The sequence below is a fragment of the Cricetulus griseus genome, chromosome 4 (genome assembly GCF_003668045.3).
Source record: "Cricetulus griseus strain 17A/GY chromosome 4, alternate assembly CriGri-PICRH-1.0, whole genome shotgun sequence".
NCBI classification, from domain to species: Eukaryota; Metazoa; Chordata; class Mammalia; order Rodentia; family Cricetidae; genus Cricetulus; species Cricetulus griseus.
This window is the reverse complement of record NC_048597.1, coordinates 44,779,124-44,797,491: the sequence shown is the minus strand read 5'-3', so window position 1 is coordinate 44,797,491 and position 18,368 is coordinate 44,779,124. Positions and strand designations below refer to the sequence as shown.

At 40.8% G+C, this 18,368-nt stretch overlaps 1 protein-coding gene across 11 annotated transcripts in view; it reads right to left on the bottom strand.

The window, feature by feature from the left end:
* Phldb2 (pleckstrin homology like domain family B member 2) overlaps positions 1-18,368 on the bottom strand; it is a 101,227-nt gene that overhangs the window by 62,453 nt on the left and 20,406 nt on the right. For all 11 annotated transcript variants that reach the window (XM_035444527.1, XM_027412577.2, XM_035444529.1 and 8 more), the window contains exon 3: positions 124-507. In XM_035444527.1, coding sequence (XP_035300418.1) covers positions 124-507 — 384 coding nt within the window. The remainder of the gene's footprint in view (positions 1-123; positions 508-18,368) is intronic.

Sequence of the window (18,368 nt, the reverse complement as noted above, 5' to 3'; positions counted from 1 at the left end):
GTACTGTACTACAATGAAGCTGTACTCCAATGTCAAGACAATGTCTGTGATTTTCCTTTCGTTTCCCTGTGGAAGTATGTGTTTGGCCCTGTTCCCCGGTTGTGGTCTTTCACCCAATATTACCTTCGGTAGGATACTGAGGTAGGAGGACTCATTGGATGTTTTCAGAAACGCAGCTGAGGATGGTGGGGGCGTCCTGGTGAGGTCACCAAGCAGTTCATCGTTCCTGCTGCCCCTGGGGGCCAGGAAGCTGGCACTATGGCTGAGGCTCCCGAAGCCCGCAACATCAACATCCTGGAGAGAGCCTTTCCGATGGCACCTGTACCTGGCGTCGGGGCACACCAGAGCCTCCTCAAACACGGACTCCTCATCGGACAGCTGCAGCTTCTCCAGTTCCTTGTTGATTTTCTGCACATCAGCCACCGTGGTGCCAGCGGACAGGCGTCGACCGTCGGGCTTCGTGTACTCAGCACAGAGACTGAGGATGGTCTCCAGCCGCTGCCGCTCCTACAACATGGAAGGGGGAGAGGTCACTGAGGGTGACAGAATGAGACAACTCGAGACTAACTTTGGAGCTGGAGGGCTGGTACTGAGCCTTCCTCCTGCTTTCCCTTCCTTCCTTCCTTCCTTCCTTCCTTCCTTCCTTCCTTCCTTCCTTCCTTCCTTCCTTCCTTCCTCCCTCCCTCCCTCCCTTCCTTCCTTCCTCCCTCCCTTCTCCCTTCCTCCCTCCCTCCTCCTCCCTCCCTCCCTCCCTCCCTCTCTCCCTTTCTCCTTTTTGAAATAAGATCCCTTGTTGTATACCATTAAATTCATAATCCTCCTCTCTTGAAGGCTGGGACTAGTATGGACCATCCAGACCTGGCTCCCAACACTTTCTAAGGTGCATTTAAGGACGGAGATGGAACTGTTCGTGATTCCTGGCTTCTCCTCTAAACCCGGTGCTAGTTTCCTACCCTTCGCCTGTGTATATGTGTGCTGACTATAGCATCCATCAAATTCCAATAACCTTGATTTATCAAGTCTCCAACACTTCGAACATTTTTCTTTGAGTCTACATTTCTATGCAGTCTTAACTTCCCTCCTTCTCCTAATTCCAAATTATAAACTTAACACTTGCATTTAAAAACGAACACTCTAACTTCACAGAGAAATTATCTTTTTTACTGTTAGCCACACCAAGAAAGGAATGGCATTTAAAATATCTTTCAATGCACAGGCTTTGTCTGTGTCTTCCTTTTTTTCTTCCATCAAAAATTTCAAACCTTTTAAAATGACTGCTCACTATGAAAAGGCCTTCTTCAGTTCTTCATATGAATAAAACTGTCTTTTAAATGTATAGATGGGGCTAGAGAGATGGCTCAGCCAGAAAAGGTATGAACTGACAAGTTGGGTGACCTGAGTTCAATCCCTAGGACTTCCATGATGAAAGGAAGAGATCTGACTGCTGCAAGTTGTCCTCTGACCTCCATATATAAGCTATGGCATGTGTGCTACTGAACATACACACACACACACACACACACACACACACACACGAATAATATATAATTAAAATGTATAATTGTTGCAATAAAATAAAGAACATTTCACATCAAGTCCTGATAGAACGACATCAATGTAGCTCAAAATTCAAAAGCATTGGATGTACAATTTGTGTAACTGAAAAATAAAATGGCGATTTACTTAATAAAGAAAAAAGGCCACAGGCCATCAAGGTCTCAAATAATACCACTCACTAACTGACCCCTCACCAGACTCCATATAAAAATCCAGACATTTATAATTTTAAGCAAATTAATAACATAGTTATGAACAGCAGGAAATAATTTACCAAGTGGTTCTCATAAGCCTAGACAGCCTTGGGGTGGGGAGCCTCACACAAATCTAATGCCAAAATGAAAACAAGAATCCAAACCGAAGGCCATCTGCTGTGATTAAATTCTACCACACTGGAAAGAGACTTCAAAAGCCCCCCCTAGAAAAACACGTCACAAACTGGCCATCAGCTATAAAACAGAAACATATTCTGCACACTGTGTGGCTCATTTTCATTCCAATTGCAGCTAATTTGTGAAGGCAAATTCAGAGTTACTTCTTTCTCAGTCACAGAAGTAACAGAGAAATAACACATCACTGGGGTTCCCTGGTTTCCATTCAATGCACTAACTGACAACAATTAGAACTCATTTCAAGTGTATCTGACGTATGTGTGCCCTTTGAAGTAGCCCCCTCCCTCTAAAAGAGTAATAACTTGATCAAAAAGTCCATTGAACAGGTCCGTGTAAACTCCCACCTCCCTGTCACTGCATGAACTTCTGGGCTCCAGCTGCAGGTCTGTCCTCATGGCCTCTTCCCAGGCGGGCACTCATAGCTGGACAAGCCTGGCTTTTTTCATCCAGGAGCCCTGGCCCTTATTTATCTCTGCAGCTGCCACCAGCTGCCAAGCCCTACTCACCCTGGCTCTAGGGGGAGGCAGTAGGGGACACAGCATCTATTGGCTTATTTTAAACTACGCAACAATCAAGACTACTCTACACAGGAATACATAAAAAACACTTTGTGAGGGCATAGATAAGAAGAATGGGACATGGGTTAGATATATCTTCACCTCCCTGTGCAACATCTGCACCAGGGACTAAATCTCCAAAGAAAACTCCCCTTTCTGGAATTTGGGTTTAAGCGGAGGCATCTAGACTCAGTCTCGGTCTTTTACACAGGATGTACACAGTATCCTTGCCACTTGTGATTATCTGACATGATTGATTTGCATTTCCCAGGACCCCAAGAAACGGTATAATCTTCAAATGAAGGAAAGGTACTCCTGCCTGGACTAGGAGACACAGCAACATTCCTCCCACAACTCCCTCCCAAAATAGTTGCCTTAGCTGCCTGGGCTGTTGCTTAATTTCAGAGGGAATAAATGATCCCATCCCTAAGATGGATGCTATTTCAGACAGCGAGACGCAGTATTCAAAGGCTTGTGCACAGGAAGTTTGGTCTACTGGTATGTGTCTCGCTATTCTTATCACCCCATTCACAGCCAATCTGTCCAGAATGAATCAGACACACATGCAGCACCACTGCCGACAAATCTAAAAGAAATCCATGTGGTGCCAAGACACACTGGCCCCTTAAAAGCTGCACCAAAGAGAAATAGGCTGATACCAGGAAGCGCGTCAGAAGGGGGACTGCAGAGCATTTCAGAAAGTGCTCCAAGAAGCCTTTTAAGGAAGGCCCCAAGCTGAAGTGACACTCTAGATACTCCTCCCTTCTGCTCCATTCACTCTGGTGTCTGGTTCCACAGCAGTCATCTCTTGGGGATCCTCCACCTTTCCTGAATGACCTCAAGCCAGGGCACAGACTGATACTCAGTCTTCCTTGAAGCTTGGCATTGCAGTGTGCAAAGGTGGGGGTGGACCACTTTGAGATCTCCAAATCATCCTGTCCAGTGTCCCACATCAGTAATCTCCCATTTAGAAGACTGGTGGCTGCTAGTCCAGATGCCAACATCACTATGATGTTAAGTACTAGAAAGCAAAATTATTCTAAAAACATTCCCTCTCTCCTTTCTTATTTCTCCTTCCCCCATCTCTGCATCCCACATATACCCAGAGCACTTTGAAGGGGTCATAATAGTTTTTAAAATGCAATGAAAATATTACCATGCAATTCTCGGACCTTAGACATTAACATTTTTAAAGGTGTTGAAGGCTGGTAATAAATTTTTATTTCCAAACTTTCTATTTCAGGAGATTATTTCTGACATTGCTCTGTTAATCCCCTAAATGGGACAGTAAAAACCCATCCATTCTCCCTGAAGCCAACATCTGCTGGTCTAGCCCACAAGACAGGGAAAATACTGAATAAATAAATTATGCAGAAAACCAGCTACCAATTGATGGGGAAAGTACTTCTGTGTATGTTTATCTTATTGATTGTTGACTAAAATACTGTTTGGTCAATGAGATAGCAAGTTAGACGGGACTAGGAGTCAAAGAGGATTCTGGGAAATGTAGTAGAGAAGTGGTGATCCAGGCAGGAAGTGACATAGCAAGGAGACTCATATTTAAGCAAAGGAGAAACATGAAAGGTCCCTTTTCCCCTTGCTCCTCCAGCAGCACAATGTGATCCACCGGCAAGGAGGGACGCCAATAAGGAATCCGATAAGATAAGTCTTATAAAATATATAGGTTTATGATAATTAAGACTGAGCTAGACGATGAGGAATCCTAGTCATTGGCCAAGCAGCTTTGAACCTAATACAAGTTTCTGTGTATTCATTTGGGCATAACTCGGACCGGCAGCTGGCGTAAAGCTCACACGTGGCGGTGGGGCTCAGGCGGCTTTTGGCAGAAAGATTTATCGTAACAACCAATGCATGAAACAGAAGTGAAATGCCTGCTAGATGATTTGTTATGATGTGCTGAGTCAATTATTTCACAGAACAAAAAGTATCACCCTGTAGTAGTTACATATGAGTTAGTCAAAAAGAAGCACTTTTCTCCCTCCAAAGGACCTCTTTTGACAGGTAGATACGGCTCTACTTTTCTCTTTTTTTAATGCTAGGGACTCACTGACTCGGTAATCATGAGTTTTGGCAAAAATATATTAAGTGACTTGTTTCCTGTTGGTGTGTACAGAATATGTAGGTGAAAAAGGATCCCTTCTTTCCTCATATTTCAATAGCAGGGACAGAAAAGTGACTAGCTACAGAAACAACAATTCAAAGAGGCTTCAAAAAACTCTATGGATTAAGGATGGAAATGTAGCTCAATGGCAGAGCAAAGGAGATCTAAAAATGACCAGCAGAATACAAAGAGGTAGAGTTAAAGGCATCTATACGGAATTTCCAAGATGCCAGGAGCACAGGCTAATGTCTCAATTAAGTAGGCCTGGCTTGGTGATGGTGATGTATGCCTATAATCCCAGCATTTAAATAGTTACGTCTCTTATGTGTGTTCAATTCTTCCTACATCTAAATCCCTTGAGGTTAGTAACTGGGGTATTAACATTTTATCTTTTTGGGGGCTTGGCCAAAATGGTTTTTCTCTACCCCATCCCCAAACTACATGGTCTTCAAGTTTGTGCTGGCTGATGAAATGCAAGAAGCAATGGGTGACACTCCTGTACGACAAGCAGGTAGCATTTATTCCATGGCTTCCTTAGCTATGGCAGACTGATCCCAAGAGAGGAAGTGTTGAGCAGAGGTCTTAATCAACCCATACTGGCCATGAAGTGCATGTGGAAGAAATAGATCTCTATTATTTTAAACTTCTGAAATATATTGTATTCTTTTTTTTTCCTAGAGAAAAATAACTGATAACTTGTGCTTCCTTTTATGAGGAAACGGGCCCAATACTTGGAGAGAAGGGACATACGGATCCTGGTAAAGAATCCTCAGTTATTTACTGAATAAATATTTAGCTTTGTCCAAAGACAGACCTTCATTTAGGGCAGGGTTAGAAGTATCTAATAAACATAGGATGGAGATTGGATACTACACAAGGACTAATCAGGTAATTTTCTATGGAAGCCTTGGGTCAGGGTCCACTCAACAAAAAGACTGAAACTCCATGGTCAATCAATCATCAATGAAACATGCATGACAAAGGCTCAATAAAAAAAAATCTATAGACAATAGGGTCTCTGGTGTGTGTCCTGCTACATACCACTGCTCTCCAATAGTGCATTCTGAGTCCCCTGAGAGAGATGATGCAAGTGCCACTTCTGTTACCCTCTGGACACTGGCCTGTGGGCCTCTTCCTTTGGCTGGTATCTATTTTTTTTTCCTTTCTCAGATGTCTAGAACTGTAACCATTATTACAGCCTGCAGAAAGTTCTACGAGAACTTCCAATGAATTATTGAATCTGATGCTGGCTAAGGAAATTACCAGTGGTGTCAGAGATCAAGTGTTGTGCAGGGAAAGCATCATTTCACTTTGTAACTGGCCTTCCCATTTACCCCAAACTCATGTTTCTACTCTTCAATTTGGAACAAATACCTTATTAGGAAGTGGTAGATAAAAGTACAGCTTCTTATTATTTGGCTTCATAAGTTACCTTCATGTGACATTTAACATAGAACTAAGACTATTATAGACTGTCTGAGAGGTCTACTTTCAGACTCATAGTCAAGGAAGTGCCTCGTTCTACCGCATTTGGCTTAAATAGTATGGACTCTGTGCCCATTAGTGGGGTTGAGTTGAAATCGATGCCCACTAATAGAGGTGGAATGGGGGCACATCTACAAAATAAAAGTTCAATAGCTTTATGTGGCAGCTGCAGGTTTTTGGAAAGTGGCAAATAAAAACTAATCACCAAACTCATGTTATGTACAAATTGCTATGAAGATTTTATATTAATGCACTTATTCTCCTCCTCCATGATAACAGTCATGGAAATAAGACATAAACAAATAACCAAGACATTTAACTCTGATTTTCAATATTCATTTAAGGTACTAACTACATTGAAATAAGATAACACATTCCAAAAAAAAAAAGCATCAAAAAAGAAAAAGAAATAAAAACAAAACAAACAAAAAAGATAACACATTGCCTAAGGAGATGGAGACCATCTTGCTTAAATGTCCTAATCTTCCTCCTCTGTCCTTTTCTGTCACTGTGTCACTGTAGCTAAGCACACAACTCAGGGCCAGACCCCTAGAGTTTCAGTGCTGATTCTGGATATACCTTGCAGCTTCATGCAAGGCAGGTGCCTTGTGTTTTGGTTTAGCATTTCAAGCAGGGTAACTAGAATGTGAATACTCTAGTGCTGTGAGACGAGACTTCTCTCCCTCTGTTACAGTAACCTTGAACGTCTCACTGTTACTCGCTTCTCTATTCCCACCAATACAGACCAATATGCATTCACCACAGCACATTAAATCCAATGGAGTAGATTCTAGAATGAATTAGTCTTAACAAAAATCCATTTTCTAGTATACATTTCATCCTTCACATAAAACCTGGGGTGCTACTCACATTGCCCTGGGCCCTGCCTTAAAACTTCAGAGGTCAGTTGACTAATGGCGTCATGCAAACACCTGAGCAGTTTGTCACTTCCTGCCTTTGCTTGCACTCAGAGACGTTCAGCTCTTCCAGCATCATGCCATCAAGCAGTTCTCCAAACACCCATATAACTTACACACACATGCTACGTCTCCCTCAAACCTATTGCCTCTGTTTCTATTTCTAGCTGTGTCACTGTGTTAGATGGGGCTAGCGATTTAAAAAGACGTAAATAGAAAAATATTTTAATTATTAAAAATTTGGTTATTTTTAATGTGATAATGTCGTATAAACTATAGATTTATACTATATTTATGCTGAGGTAATGTTTATTTTTATTTTCATGAATATCAAACATGCCTACTACAATATGATTTAACTAATTCTAGTAATTTCTACCCAGCAATGTTTTCTCAGCTAACATTTCCAGCTAGCAATGATTTGGATTTTGTTAGGCAAACTCAGGATAACCTTGGCCAGAAGGACCTTTTAACTAGGATCCTCTGCACTCCTGTGTTTTTGAAATGTTTTGTCATTTAAAGTCAACCAGCAAGCATCGGGGTTATGAAGTTTTATTTTTAAAAAATTAAGTTAAAGGTGAAAGACCCTTGATATTAACATGTTATGCAAAAATACCATGAATAACTATATAGCATTGGGGAGTGCATATATATGCATTTTCTTATTGAAGCAATAGTTTAAATATAAGGAAAATTCATGAGAGAAAAACAACATTTCCATATGGCATCTAATAAAACCTCCATATGACTTTACTCTCACGTGAACAGCGTATCAGAGGAACCTCCTCTAAGGACATGAACCCTATTACAGAAGCCAAGTGGGGCTCCACTACACCATTAGAATGCCAACATGACCATTATCTGCCTACATTTTCACTTTGCCTTGACCAAGTTCTTGTTTCTTCTGAAAGACTATAGTCTATAAAACACAGCTGAAAAATTATTTTAGAATTTTATACACGATTTTATTTTGTTCGATGAAAATTGCTTTGTGGTTGGCACCATGTGATTAAAACTTTACAATCTAAATTCTATCCTTGGGCCTAGAGAGATGATTCAGCAGTTAGCGGAAGCTCTGACAGAGGATCTGGGTTCAGTTCCCAGCACCTACATAATGGCTCACAACCATCTGTGACTCCAGTTTCTGGGGATCCAATGCCCTCTTTTTTGGCCTCTACAGGTACCTGGAATGCATGTGGTACACATACATACATGCAGGCAAAACATGCACACATATAAGTAAAAAATAATAAGAAAACCTTTATTCACCCCCTTTTAAAATGTAGTAATTCTTCATGCATGAAGAAGACTAAGAAAAATGTAGGAAAACTACATGTAAAAAGAGAAAGTGACTGTCACAAAAAAAAAAAAATCACTGTTATGTTGTAATGTGGTTAGTTATGAGCCATAAAACATGGAAAATGCTATATGTTAAAATTTTAAAAAATCTTATGAAGCCCTCTACATAGGAAATGCATCTGCATTTGGGAATGTTAGGAAGCTGATGGCATTCCCTTTCTCCAAGGACAGCTTGTGAAACTGTAGTCTGTCTGGCATGGGTTAGACCCCAACTACATCATCTGCTAAAAGAGCAATAAATACTATATATATAAAAAAAGACATTCTTAAGCCAATTCAGCATTTCCTACAGATTCTGTCTTTTATCAAAATCCAAATGACAATACCAGAGCAAGGGTATGGTTTTAGCAATGTTGAATGAGGAACATCAACTTACTTAAAACCAATTATTTCAATAGAACATACCACACAAAAAGATGCCCTAAAGCCAAATGGACCATCTGAGCCAAGCCAGTGGCTGTTCTGAACTTCATAAAGCTAATCTTCCTCATTTCCACACCCGGGAAGATGGAGACACACTCTCCCCATTCCTCGTAACTTCTGCATGTTTTATGTAAGATGAAAGACCATGAAAAAGAGGATAGGGGGAGGCAGATGAGCTGGGGATATAAGGAATAGGGTGGAGTGGGGTGCCACGAAAATGTAGCCAGTAAGATGACACCTGTCTGAAAACCTGGGTTCGACACCCAGGACTCACATGGTAGAATTGGAGAATCTGACTCTAGGAAGTTGTACTCTGACCTCCACAGACATGATGTGGCAAAAGTGCAAGTACACACACACACACACACACACACACACACACACACACACACACACACTACATACACACACACACACTACATAAACACACACAATACATACACACACACACATACATACACACACATACATACACACACATACATACACAATATACATACATACATACACACATACATACACACACATACATACATACACACACATACATACACACACACATACAAAGAGACAGACAGACAGACAGACAGAGAGATGTCCACAAAGTAAACAAATAAAGATGTAATTAAATTTCTTATCCAAAGCTACACAGAGAAACCCTGTCTCGAAAAAACAAACAAACAAACAAACAAAATTCTTAAATGAAGCCTCCCCCCCAAAGACAGACATGAGCTGTGGGTGTGACGCAGTTGTTCTGGTACTTGTCCAGAATGCACAGGGCTCTGAGTTTGATACTCACCATTGCAAAAATTAAGCATGGTGAAGCACACCTGTATTCTCAGCATGGGGGAAGTAGAGACCAGAAGATCAGAAGGTCAAGGTACCTAATAACAGTTGGAAAGCAGCCCAGGCTACATGAAACCCTATCTGAAAAGAAAAGGAAAAACAACAACAGAGTTTGGTGTGCTGGTGCATGCCTTTAATCCCACCCAGAACTTAGCAGGCAGAAGGAGGTACATCTTAGTGAGTTGGGACTAGCCTGGTATGTATACCAACTCCATCCCAGCCAGGGCTATACAGTGAGACCTTGTCTCAAAACCAAAGCCATAGGTATGAGTCTGGGATTCTCTTTGCCTCGTGCACTATAGTAGAGCATGAAGGAGAGACAGCATACAAAACCATGACTCAGTCTCCAGAGAGCAGGGCTAAGTGAAAAAGCCAAGGCTACAGGTTAGACTGTTGAGTCATTATAAAGGGAACAAAATTCTTCAAATAAAGAACAGATCTGTGATTACTAAAGGGTAGGAGAGGGGAAATGGCTTTTAAAAGGCCAGCATGGCAGAGCCTGCTGCAATGCCTAGACTGCCTGAATGCCCTGTCATCCTGTGCTGGTGCACTCTACTCTGGAGGAAATTGAGTAATAGGTACACCAGAGCTCTGCACTCTAAAATTTCTAATCTCATAAATTTTAATATTTGTATGTGAATCTACAATTATCTGAAAATCAAATGTTTAGTATTTCAAATCAGACTCCTTTTAATGGGTCTAAATCTGCACAATCAGATGACTGGAATTTTTTTTTAAAATCCTGTGTTGGTTAGAATTTTGTCAATTTGACACAAACTAGAGTCATCTGAGAAGGATCTCAAATGAGAAAATGCCCCCATAAGACTGTGGGCAAGACTATGAGGCATTTTTCTTGATTGATAATTGACATAGAAGGGTCCAGCCCACTCTGGGCAGTAGCGTCTCTGGGCAGAAGGTTTTGAGTTGTATAAGAAAATAGACCGAGGCAGCTATAGAGAGCACAATAATAAGTAGTATTAATTTCTCCGTGGCCTCTGCTTATGTTTCTGTCTTCAGGTCCCGCTGGAATTCCCACCCCGAGTTCCCTCAGTGAGGGTCTGTGGGGTGTAAGCAGAAGCCAAACAAACCTGTTCCTCCCCAAAGTTGTTTTTGGTCATGTTCTTTATCACAACAATAGAAAGAAACTGGGAAGATACCCATGAATGAAGTGACAAGTGTGTTTCTATGGTGATACTTGTAAGTTTCTTTGCTTCTTGAAATATACATCCCAAACCTTAAAAACACTGTCCATTGCAAATCTTTCCACGAGCCTTTCTAGAATGGGGAAAGAATAATAAACTATCACATTAACCCAAAGTCACTAAAACCTATTCTCTTAGGAGAACAGTTTTTTAGCAGCAGATCCGTTAAAAAGCTTTTATACTTTAGATATACTGATTAATTTACCAATGAATATGAGGGTCACACTTACTGAAAAGTCAGCAGGCCCCTCTCAAGTGCTCAGGTACTTTTGGCATCAATTCAATGTAGTTTCAATTTTCCTTTGGTTTTGGCCCATGAATTTATTTTTTCAGGAGCTTTGTTTCTTATTTAAAAACTAGTGTTTCTTCTGTAACTGCCACAATGCATGAAGGGCCCTTTTACCAAAGCAGCCTTCTGTATTTCGGCATACAGCCTGAGAAAGAAAAGCTTTGCTGCTTCAGAAGCCTCAGCTCTCACATTCTGTGAAGCATTTCTAAATGCATGGTGCCATCAAGAGGCAGTAGCTTGTACTGCCACTGTAATAAGGGTTTGCACTCAACTGTAGAGGAGCCTGCTTTTAACCATCACTGCCACAGCCTATTGCAATACAGAATTAGATGGCTTTTAGCTCTGCATTGCCTGCTTGTGAAACCATTAATGCTAGCCACTAAGCTTCCCTCCATACTCCTTTCCTGCACGTGTGTCTCCAATAAGAGAGGAAGAGGGGGAAGGAGTGACAATTCTTTTTTCCTTTATTCTCAGAGGCTTCTCCAGTAGCTGATCGAAGCAGAAACAGGCACCCACAGCTAAACACTGCCATACTCCTGGAATCCAGTTGCAGAGAAGGAGGAGGGATGAGCAAAGGAGTCAAGACTGTGATGGAGAAACCCAAAGAAACAGTTGACCTGAACTAGTGAGAGCACAGGGACCCCAGTCGTAAAGCTGGGAAACCAGCAATGTACTAAGCCAAGTCCTCTGAATGTGGGTGCCAGCTAGGAGGCCTGGGCAGTCTATGGGACCTCTAACAGTGGGGACAGTGTTCATCCTTAGTGCATAAATGGACTTTGGGCCCTCCCCCAAATGATGTGACAGACTTTGATGATCCCCGGTGAAAGGCCTCACTATCCTTGGGGAATGGGTGGGGGCATGTTGGGGGACCTGTGGGGGACATGGGAGGATGGGGGGGTGAGGGAATGAGGGGATTGATATGTAAAATAAGATTGTTTCTAAAATAAAAATAAAACAAAAAGAAAGCTTTGCCTAATGTATGAAAGTTTAGAATGACTCTTCTGCTCATATTTATAGCTTGCATTCTATTTCTAAGCTGGTCCAATAGTACCTGAAAGTGGAAGAAGACAAGGAGTCATGAGGAATCTCTGGCTACTTCAAATGCAGAAGCTAAGTAAAGGTCCCACAGAAATCACTCAACTCAGTTCTCAGTCTGAACCCTAAATGAGCTAATGGCTATTCTACCCTAGAATACAAAGACAGTCATCATCTCTGAACACTGTTCTAAAAACTGGCGACACTGAGTTCATTTGTTTCATAGACCAAGCTCTCACACCCTTTGAAGCTCATCTGGTTAACTTCCCAAAAGTAGTCAGGATGTAGCAAGCGGAAGGGCTGTGTTGGGAAGGAGAACTGCTTCAGGGGGATTGGAAGGACAAACTCATTTTCCATATGTAAGCTTGCTTTCATGTTTCAAAGACCCTCTTGGTAAGATAAAAAAGATTAATGCTGCAATAAGCATTCTCTTAGCATCAAATTCTACCTGGTCTCCTATTCAGGCAAGAGATGTTGCCAAATTTAATCCAGCCCAGCTCTGGCACAAAGGAAATGGATGCTTTAAGCTGTTTTGCCTGGTCTGGAGTGACAACGAGGTAGGGAAAGCAGGAACAAGAAGAGACGTACAACACATCTACAGGTGAAATGGATTTGGCCTCCCCATGCTCACCGGTTTTGGATTCCTACACAAAACTTTGTCTTAATGACAAAACTGAATAATACTAGCCACCAACTCTCTGATCTTTAAAATGGTATCCGTGTTTGCATTCAGAGATTGGAAAACATGAAAATGAATGGTATAAACACAAGCATTTCTTAAATATGTTCAATGACACTATTACTTAATTTTGTTAACATCTGATTTATGATCTGGTCAACAGTGCATATACAGAATTTTGGGACCTGCTGGGACCCACAACCTTCGTTCTTATACATCCCTGGAGAACACCAATCTTTACTCAAACCACAACAACAAAGAAACAAACACATGATGGTTTGATGTCAACTTGATTGGCACCTTCTAAGAGGCTTGGGGCCCAGTCAGACAAAAAGCTAAATAAGAAGCCAGTCAGCCGAGCTCTGCTATTCCTCGGTGAGAGCATCTATTGCTACTGTCATCACCATGGTTATCAGATTCCAGCTTCTTCCCTTTCAACAGGGGCTCATACCAGCAACTTTACAGGAGAGCTTCCAGGCCCTCACCCGCACACTGGCACTCATCATTATCATTAGTCCCCTTTTCCCGGGGCTTTCAGCTCCTTCGACTGAGAAGCTACTAGGTTCTCTGGCTCAGCCACATGCAGAGGGTCATGATGTGATTATGTAGCCTTCAGTCACATATGCCAATATACTAAGTCTCTCTCTCTCTCTCTCTCTCTCTCTCTCTCTCTCTCTCTCTCTCTGTGTGTGTGTGTGTCTGTCTCTGTCTCTCTGTGTGTGTGTGTGTGTGTGTGTGTGTGTGTAAGATTATATAATAGATATATAGACAATAGATAGATATCTCTCTCTCACACACACACCACACACACACACACACACACACACACACACACACATACACACACACACACACACACACACTGATCCTGTTCCTTCAAGAATTCTATTATGGAATGCTACAAAATTTCCAAAAGGAAAAACAACTCTTTAGATTTTTTTTCCAATTGAAAGAAAAACAGAGCTCATTACTGTCTAGGGTGCAACCAACAACTAGCAAATGAGGAAAGCTAGAATAGACCTCAAAACTGGGTGGAAAAAAATTGATTGCCCTCTAATAAAAAAAAAAAATTCATGTGAGACCCTAATACTCCAATCTCCAGTAGAGAACAAGACAAACACTAGCCTAGCCAAATACCTTCCAAATATCAACAACGGATGACCCGGATATGTCATATGACTATTATGGAAATACAGATATGTGGCTTTCAAACAAGCTAACCTTAGCCTCTGTGAGTCTCATAGACTATGTTTAAAAAAAATTTCAGCAAACCTCATTTCATGGTGTGCCTCAAGAGAGCTGGCATTCTATTACAACATGTTTAGGAACTAAGCATCATTGTGGCCCTGCGCAGTTCTAAACCACAACAACCCTGTTACCAAGCCTTGCAAATGACTACCATTGGCCCAAAGGAAAATACTGCACAGCCACAGTGCAATTTGTGGAACCCACTGGTTCTCCACAATAGAATGCAGATGCTTTTGGCAATGTTGCCAAATAAGGCACTTATTTGAGACAGAGTTAAGTTTAAGTTTTTATTTTTCTGGTATTTAAAATACCTGGGCCATGAGGGGCCATCACTACATCTGGATGACTGGAAAATCCGTAGATATCAATGGATGAAACTTGATTACTTTATAGTGGTTTCTCTAGCCTGTAGTATATCTAATTAGTGGGTCAGCATCCCAACTCTCCTTAGACCACAGCTCAGAATGAGAGAATTGAAATGCCTACTGACCAGTTCCACAGACTCACACATACATACTTGGTGAGAACAGCACCATCCCAAGACCTCTCATGCACACAGGTCAAAACAGGTTAAACAAAGCCCTATACCTGGTTTCTTTAAAAAAACATCACACAGTAGAGGAGGTGACCTATAGACATGAGCAGGAATAATGACCAGAAAGAAATAGGTAACTAAGAACAACAACAAAAAAAAAGGAAGAAAAAATCTTAACATCAAAAATTTTCAAATTAAGATGACAGTTGGATACTATAATATAGGCTCCGAGTGATTACATTTTACTACTAGGCCCTTAGAGGTTCATAATTATGGTTTCATCCTTAATGATAACTTTAATTATCTTGGGTTTTCAACAAAAACTGAACAAGTTAGAAAAAAACACAACTAAGTTAAAAATGTTAGATATTACAATTGCAACCCCACTTTCTGATGTTTGCACATTAATGGCTTAAATAACTGCATTTGCTCTCTGAAACTGCAATGTTCAGTTGGATTTACTCTGGGAGCTAATTGACCTTAGATGCCCATGGAGCCAGCGCATCACACCAGCTGGCAGAGCAGGCCTGTCTTGTCTTTGCTTATGGAATAAATTCAAAAGTCAGTAAATGTTGCCTTCACTGACTATGAAGTTTTCATTGTCCTGGTTCTCTACTATTGATTTTTTTCTTTCTGCTTTTTAAATCTGACAGTCAACAGGCTGTCCCCATCGGTGGCAGCAGTCTTGAGGTTTCTGTTTTTTGGTCTGGTTATTGACTTTCAGTCACTTAAGACTGAAATCCAGCCTGGACAGATGAGAGATGGCTGAGTATTTCTTTGTAGTTGTTATTTATAATTTGTTTGTATCCAACCAGGAATACATTTTTGTGTCAAGTAAAAGAACAGTGTTTTGTTGTCTACTTGGGGCTTATAGTTGGAGAAGTAGAATTCATGCTAAGTCCTTGGGAAAAAAAGAAATCACAGTGCAGAGGGGAAACATGTTCCTGTCTCTCAAGGACAATGAAAAAATAGAATCGAGGAGCCTGCTGTTCAGATTGGTTTATAGAGATTAAAGAGCATTTAAATAAATCCAACATTCCCCAAATTCCAAGAAAACAAAGTCAACTTCTTCTGACTTTGTTTTCCATCTTTAGTCTTCTATCTTAAGCAAAAGCCTTTTCCCACCCAAACTGATGATTCACCATTCTGTTTTCCTATTAGAAAGTGAGTTAGAGAGTCAAGGCCAGGCCAGGTGGTATGTGCCTGTAATCCTAGCACTTGTGAGGTAGAAGCTTTGGCTACATAGGGAGTTCCAGGCAAGCCTATGTTACACAAAACTCTGCATATTTAATCTGTGGATATTTAATCTCTATGTACTATAATCTAGCATGGTTCAATTAAATATTTTTTGTTTTATGATCTGGTTGTTCCAGAATTTGAAAGGAGGTACTAAAGATTAATAGTTCATAGAAACCGAAAATTGTATGTTTGAAGTACAAATCTTGGTTCTCTGGTTTTTAATACCTGAAAATGCTGTCTATGAAAAGGTAATACAGAGTCAGCATGATGGCTCACCAGGTATAAGCACTTGTTGCAAACATGGGTGACCCAAATTAGATCCCTGGAACCTATAAAAATGGAAGGAAAGAACCAATTGCACAAAGTTGTCCTCTGATCTACACACACACACACACACACACACACACACACTAGGGCACATGTTCACACATGCATACCCACCATACACATAATCATATAATGTTGATTTTAAAAAGTAACATTTTAAAAGAAAAGTGATGCAATGTCAACATTTGGCAGAAAGTGTACTATTGTGAATGTGGTATACATGTGAGTGTGTGATGTATGTGTGTACAGTGTGTATATGTGTGGTGTATATATGTGTATGTTGAGTATGTGTATATGGTATAAGTGGTTACATGCAAACAAGTATATAGAAGTCACGGAAGGATGCTGAGTGTCTTCTTCAATCGTTTTCTGCCTCATTGATGAGATGACATCTCTCATGGAACTGGAAGCTCACCATTTCAGCTGGGTGGCCAGTGAGTTCCCAGTACCTGTCTCTGTCTCCCAATGCTAGGGTTACAGCATGCAAAGATATGCCTAACTTTTAACATGGGTGCTGGAGATTTGAATTTACTTTCTCATGTTTACAGAACAGGACTCTTAGTCACTGAACCATCTCTCCAGCCTGAAGTTGAAATATTTCTATGATTTACTCATAAAGTGTTTTTTTTTCAACATAAAGAATGACAGGCACACTATTGATGTAAAACTCAAATCCAGCTGTTTGCACTGGAATGTGCTGGTTTTGAAGAATTTCACCTCATGCTTACAAAAAGCAATAAAAATAGATTCTATGTAAATGCCTTTGGAACAAAGATTTAGTACCATAAAACGTAATTTTCAGACATAATGCTAATGAGGATATATCTTTGTATATTTAAAAAGGCAAAATTCTGCCATTTCTGAATGAGCTAATGGTATTTTTTTTTTTTTTTTTTGAGACAGGTTTTCTCTGTGTAACAGTCCTTGTTGTCCTGGAACTTGCTTTGTAGACCAGGCTGGCCTCAAACTCACTGAGACCCGCCTGCCACTGACTTCCAAGTGCTGGGATTAAAGGTTTGCACCACCACCGCCCAGCAATTCTTTTTTTCTTTAGTATACAAAAGAATCAATCTTAATCATCCCAAAGGTCCGTGTGTTTAAAGCTAATGAGATTGGTGGAAATCCTGAGCAGGAACCTATCGAGAGAACTTCTAATTGTTGGGATGTGTCATTGGGAGAGGATTGTGGGATTCTGGTGTCTTCCTCTTTTCATCACATCCTGTCCAGGAGATGGACATCTTTGCTCCACCACATATTCCCGGCCATGATGCATTGCCCAGAAGCAATGGGGCAAGTGAACCCAAAACTGTAAGTCAAACAACTAGGTCTCTTTCTACGCCGTCTACCTCAGGTATTTTGTAATCAAAAGAGCATTCAATGTGGTCACTTGTGATAGGTAAGTCTCATTTTGTACAACATAACAAGCCATTATTAAGGAAAAGGGCTTACAAGTAATATTCCTAACAATATCATCAAGACCTCCCAAGAAGTTATTCTTGTTTATGATTTATTGAGTTCCAGCCTTGCAAGCAACAAGTAAAGTCATTCCTGGAACTGCCAGGAGCCTTAGGTTTGGAGAATCTGGAGGACAGAGAAATTCACCAGCGCTTACATATGCTAAAGATGAAACTTAAGCCATGTGAAGTTCCTGGTTGGCTTTCCATCTTGTGATATAAGCCTTATTATATAGACTAAGGAAGATCTCTAGAGGAAAAAAAAATCACAGGAAAGGCTCTTCTCAATTCCATAGTAAATTATCAAAGTTAATTCACTGACTTCATTAATAATAGTTGCTTAGCACACAGTACAGGACTGTTCCGGGTCCATATACAAGAATCCGTTTGCCCTTAATCCCAACAGGGAGGTAGAGGCAGGCAGATCTTTGTGAGTTCCAGACCAGCCTGGTCTACAAGAGCTAGTTCCAGGACAGCCTCCAAAGCCACAGAGAAACTCTGACTCAAAAAACCAAAAAAAAAAAAAGAAAGAAAATGAAAAAGAAAAAAAATCCCTATGCTAACTGAATGGGTTTCTGAATTATGGCAATGGATGAAGCCTAGACACAATGCTTTTTTGATTATAGATTTCTAGTGATGATTTATGACAACAAAGGGAATGTCATATTGGAGTGCTGTCTAACTGATATACTCAATGAATAT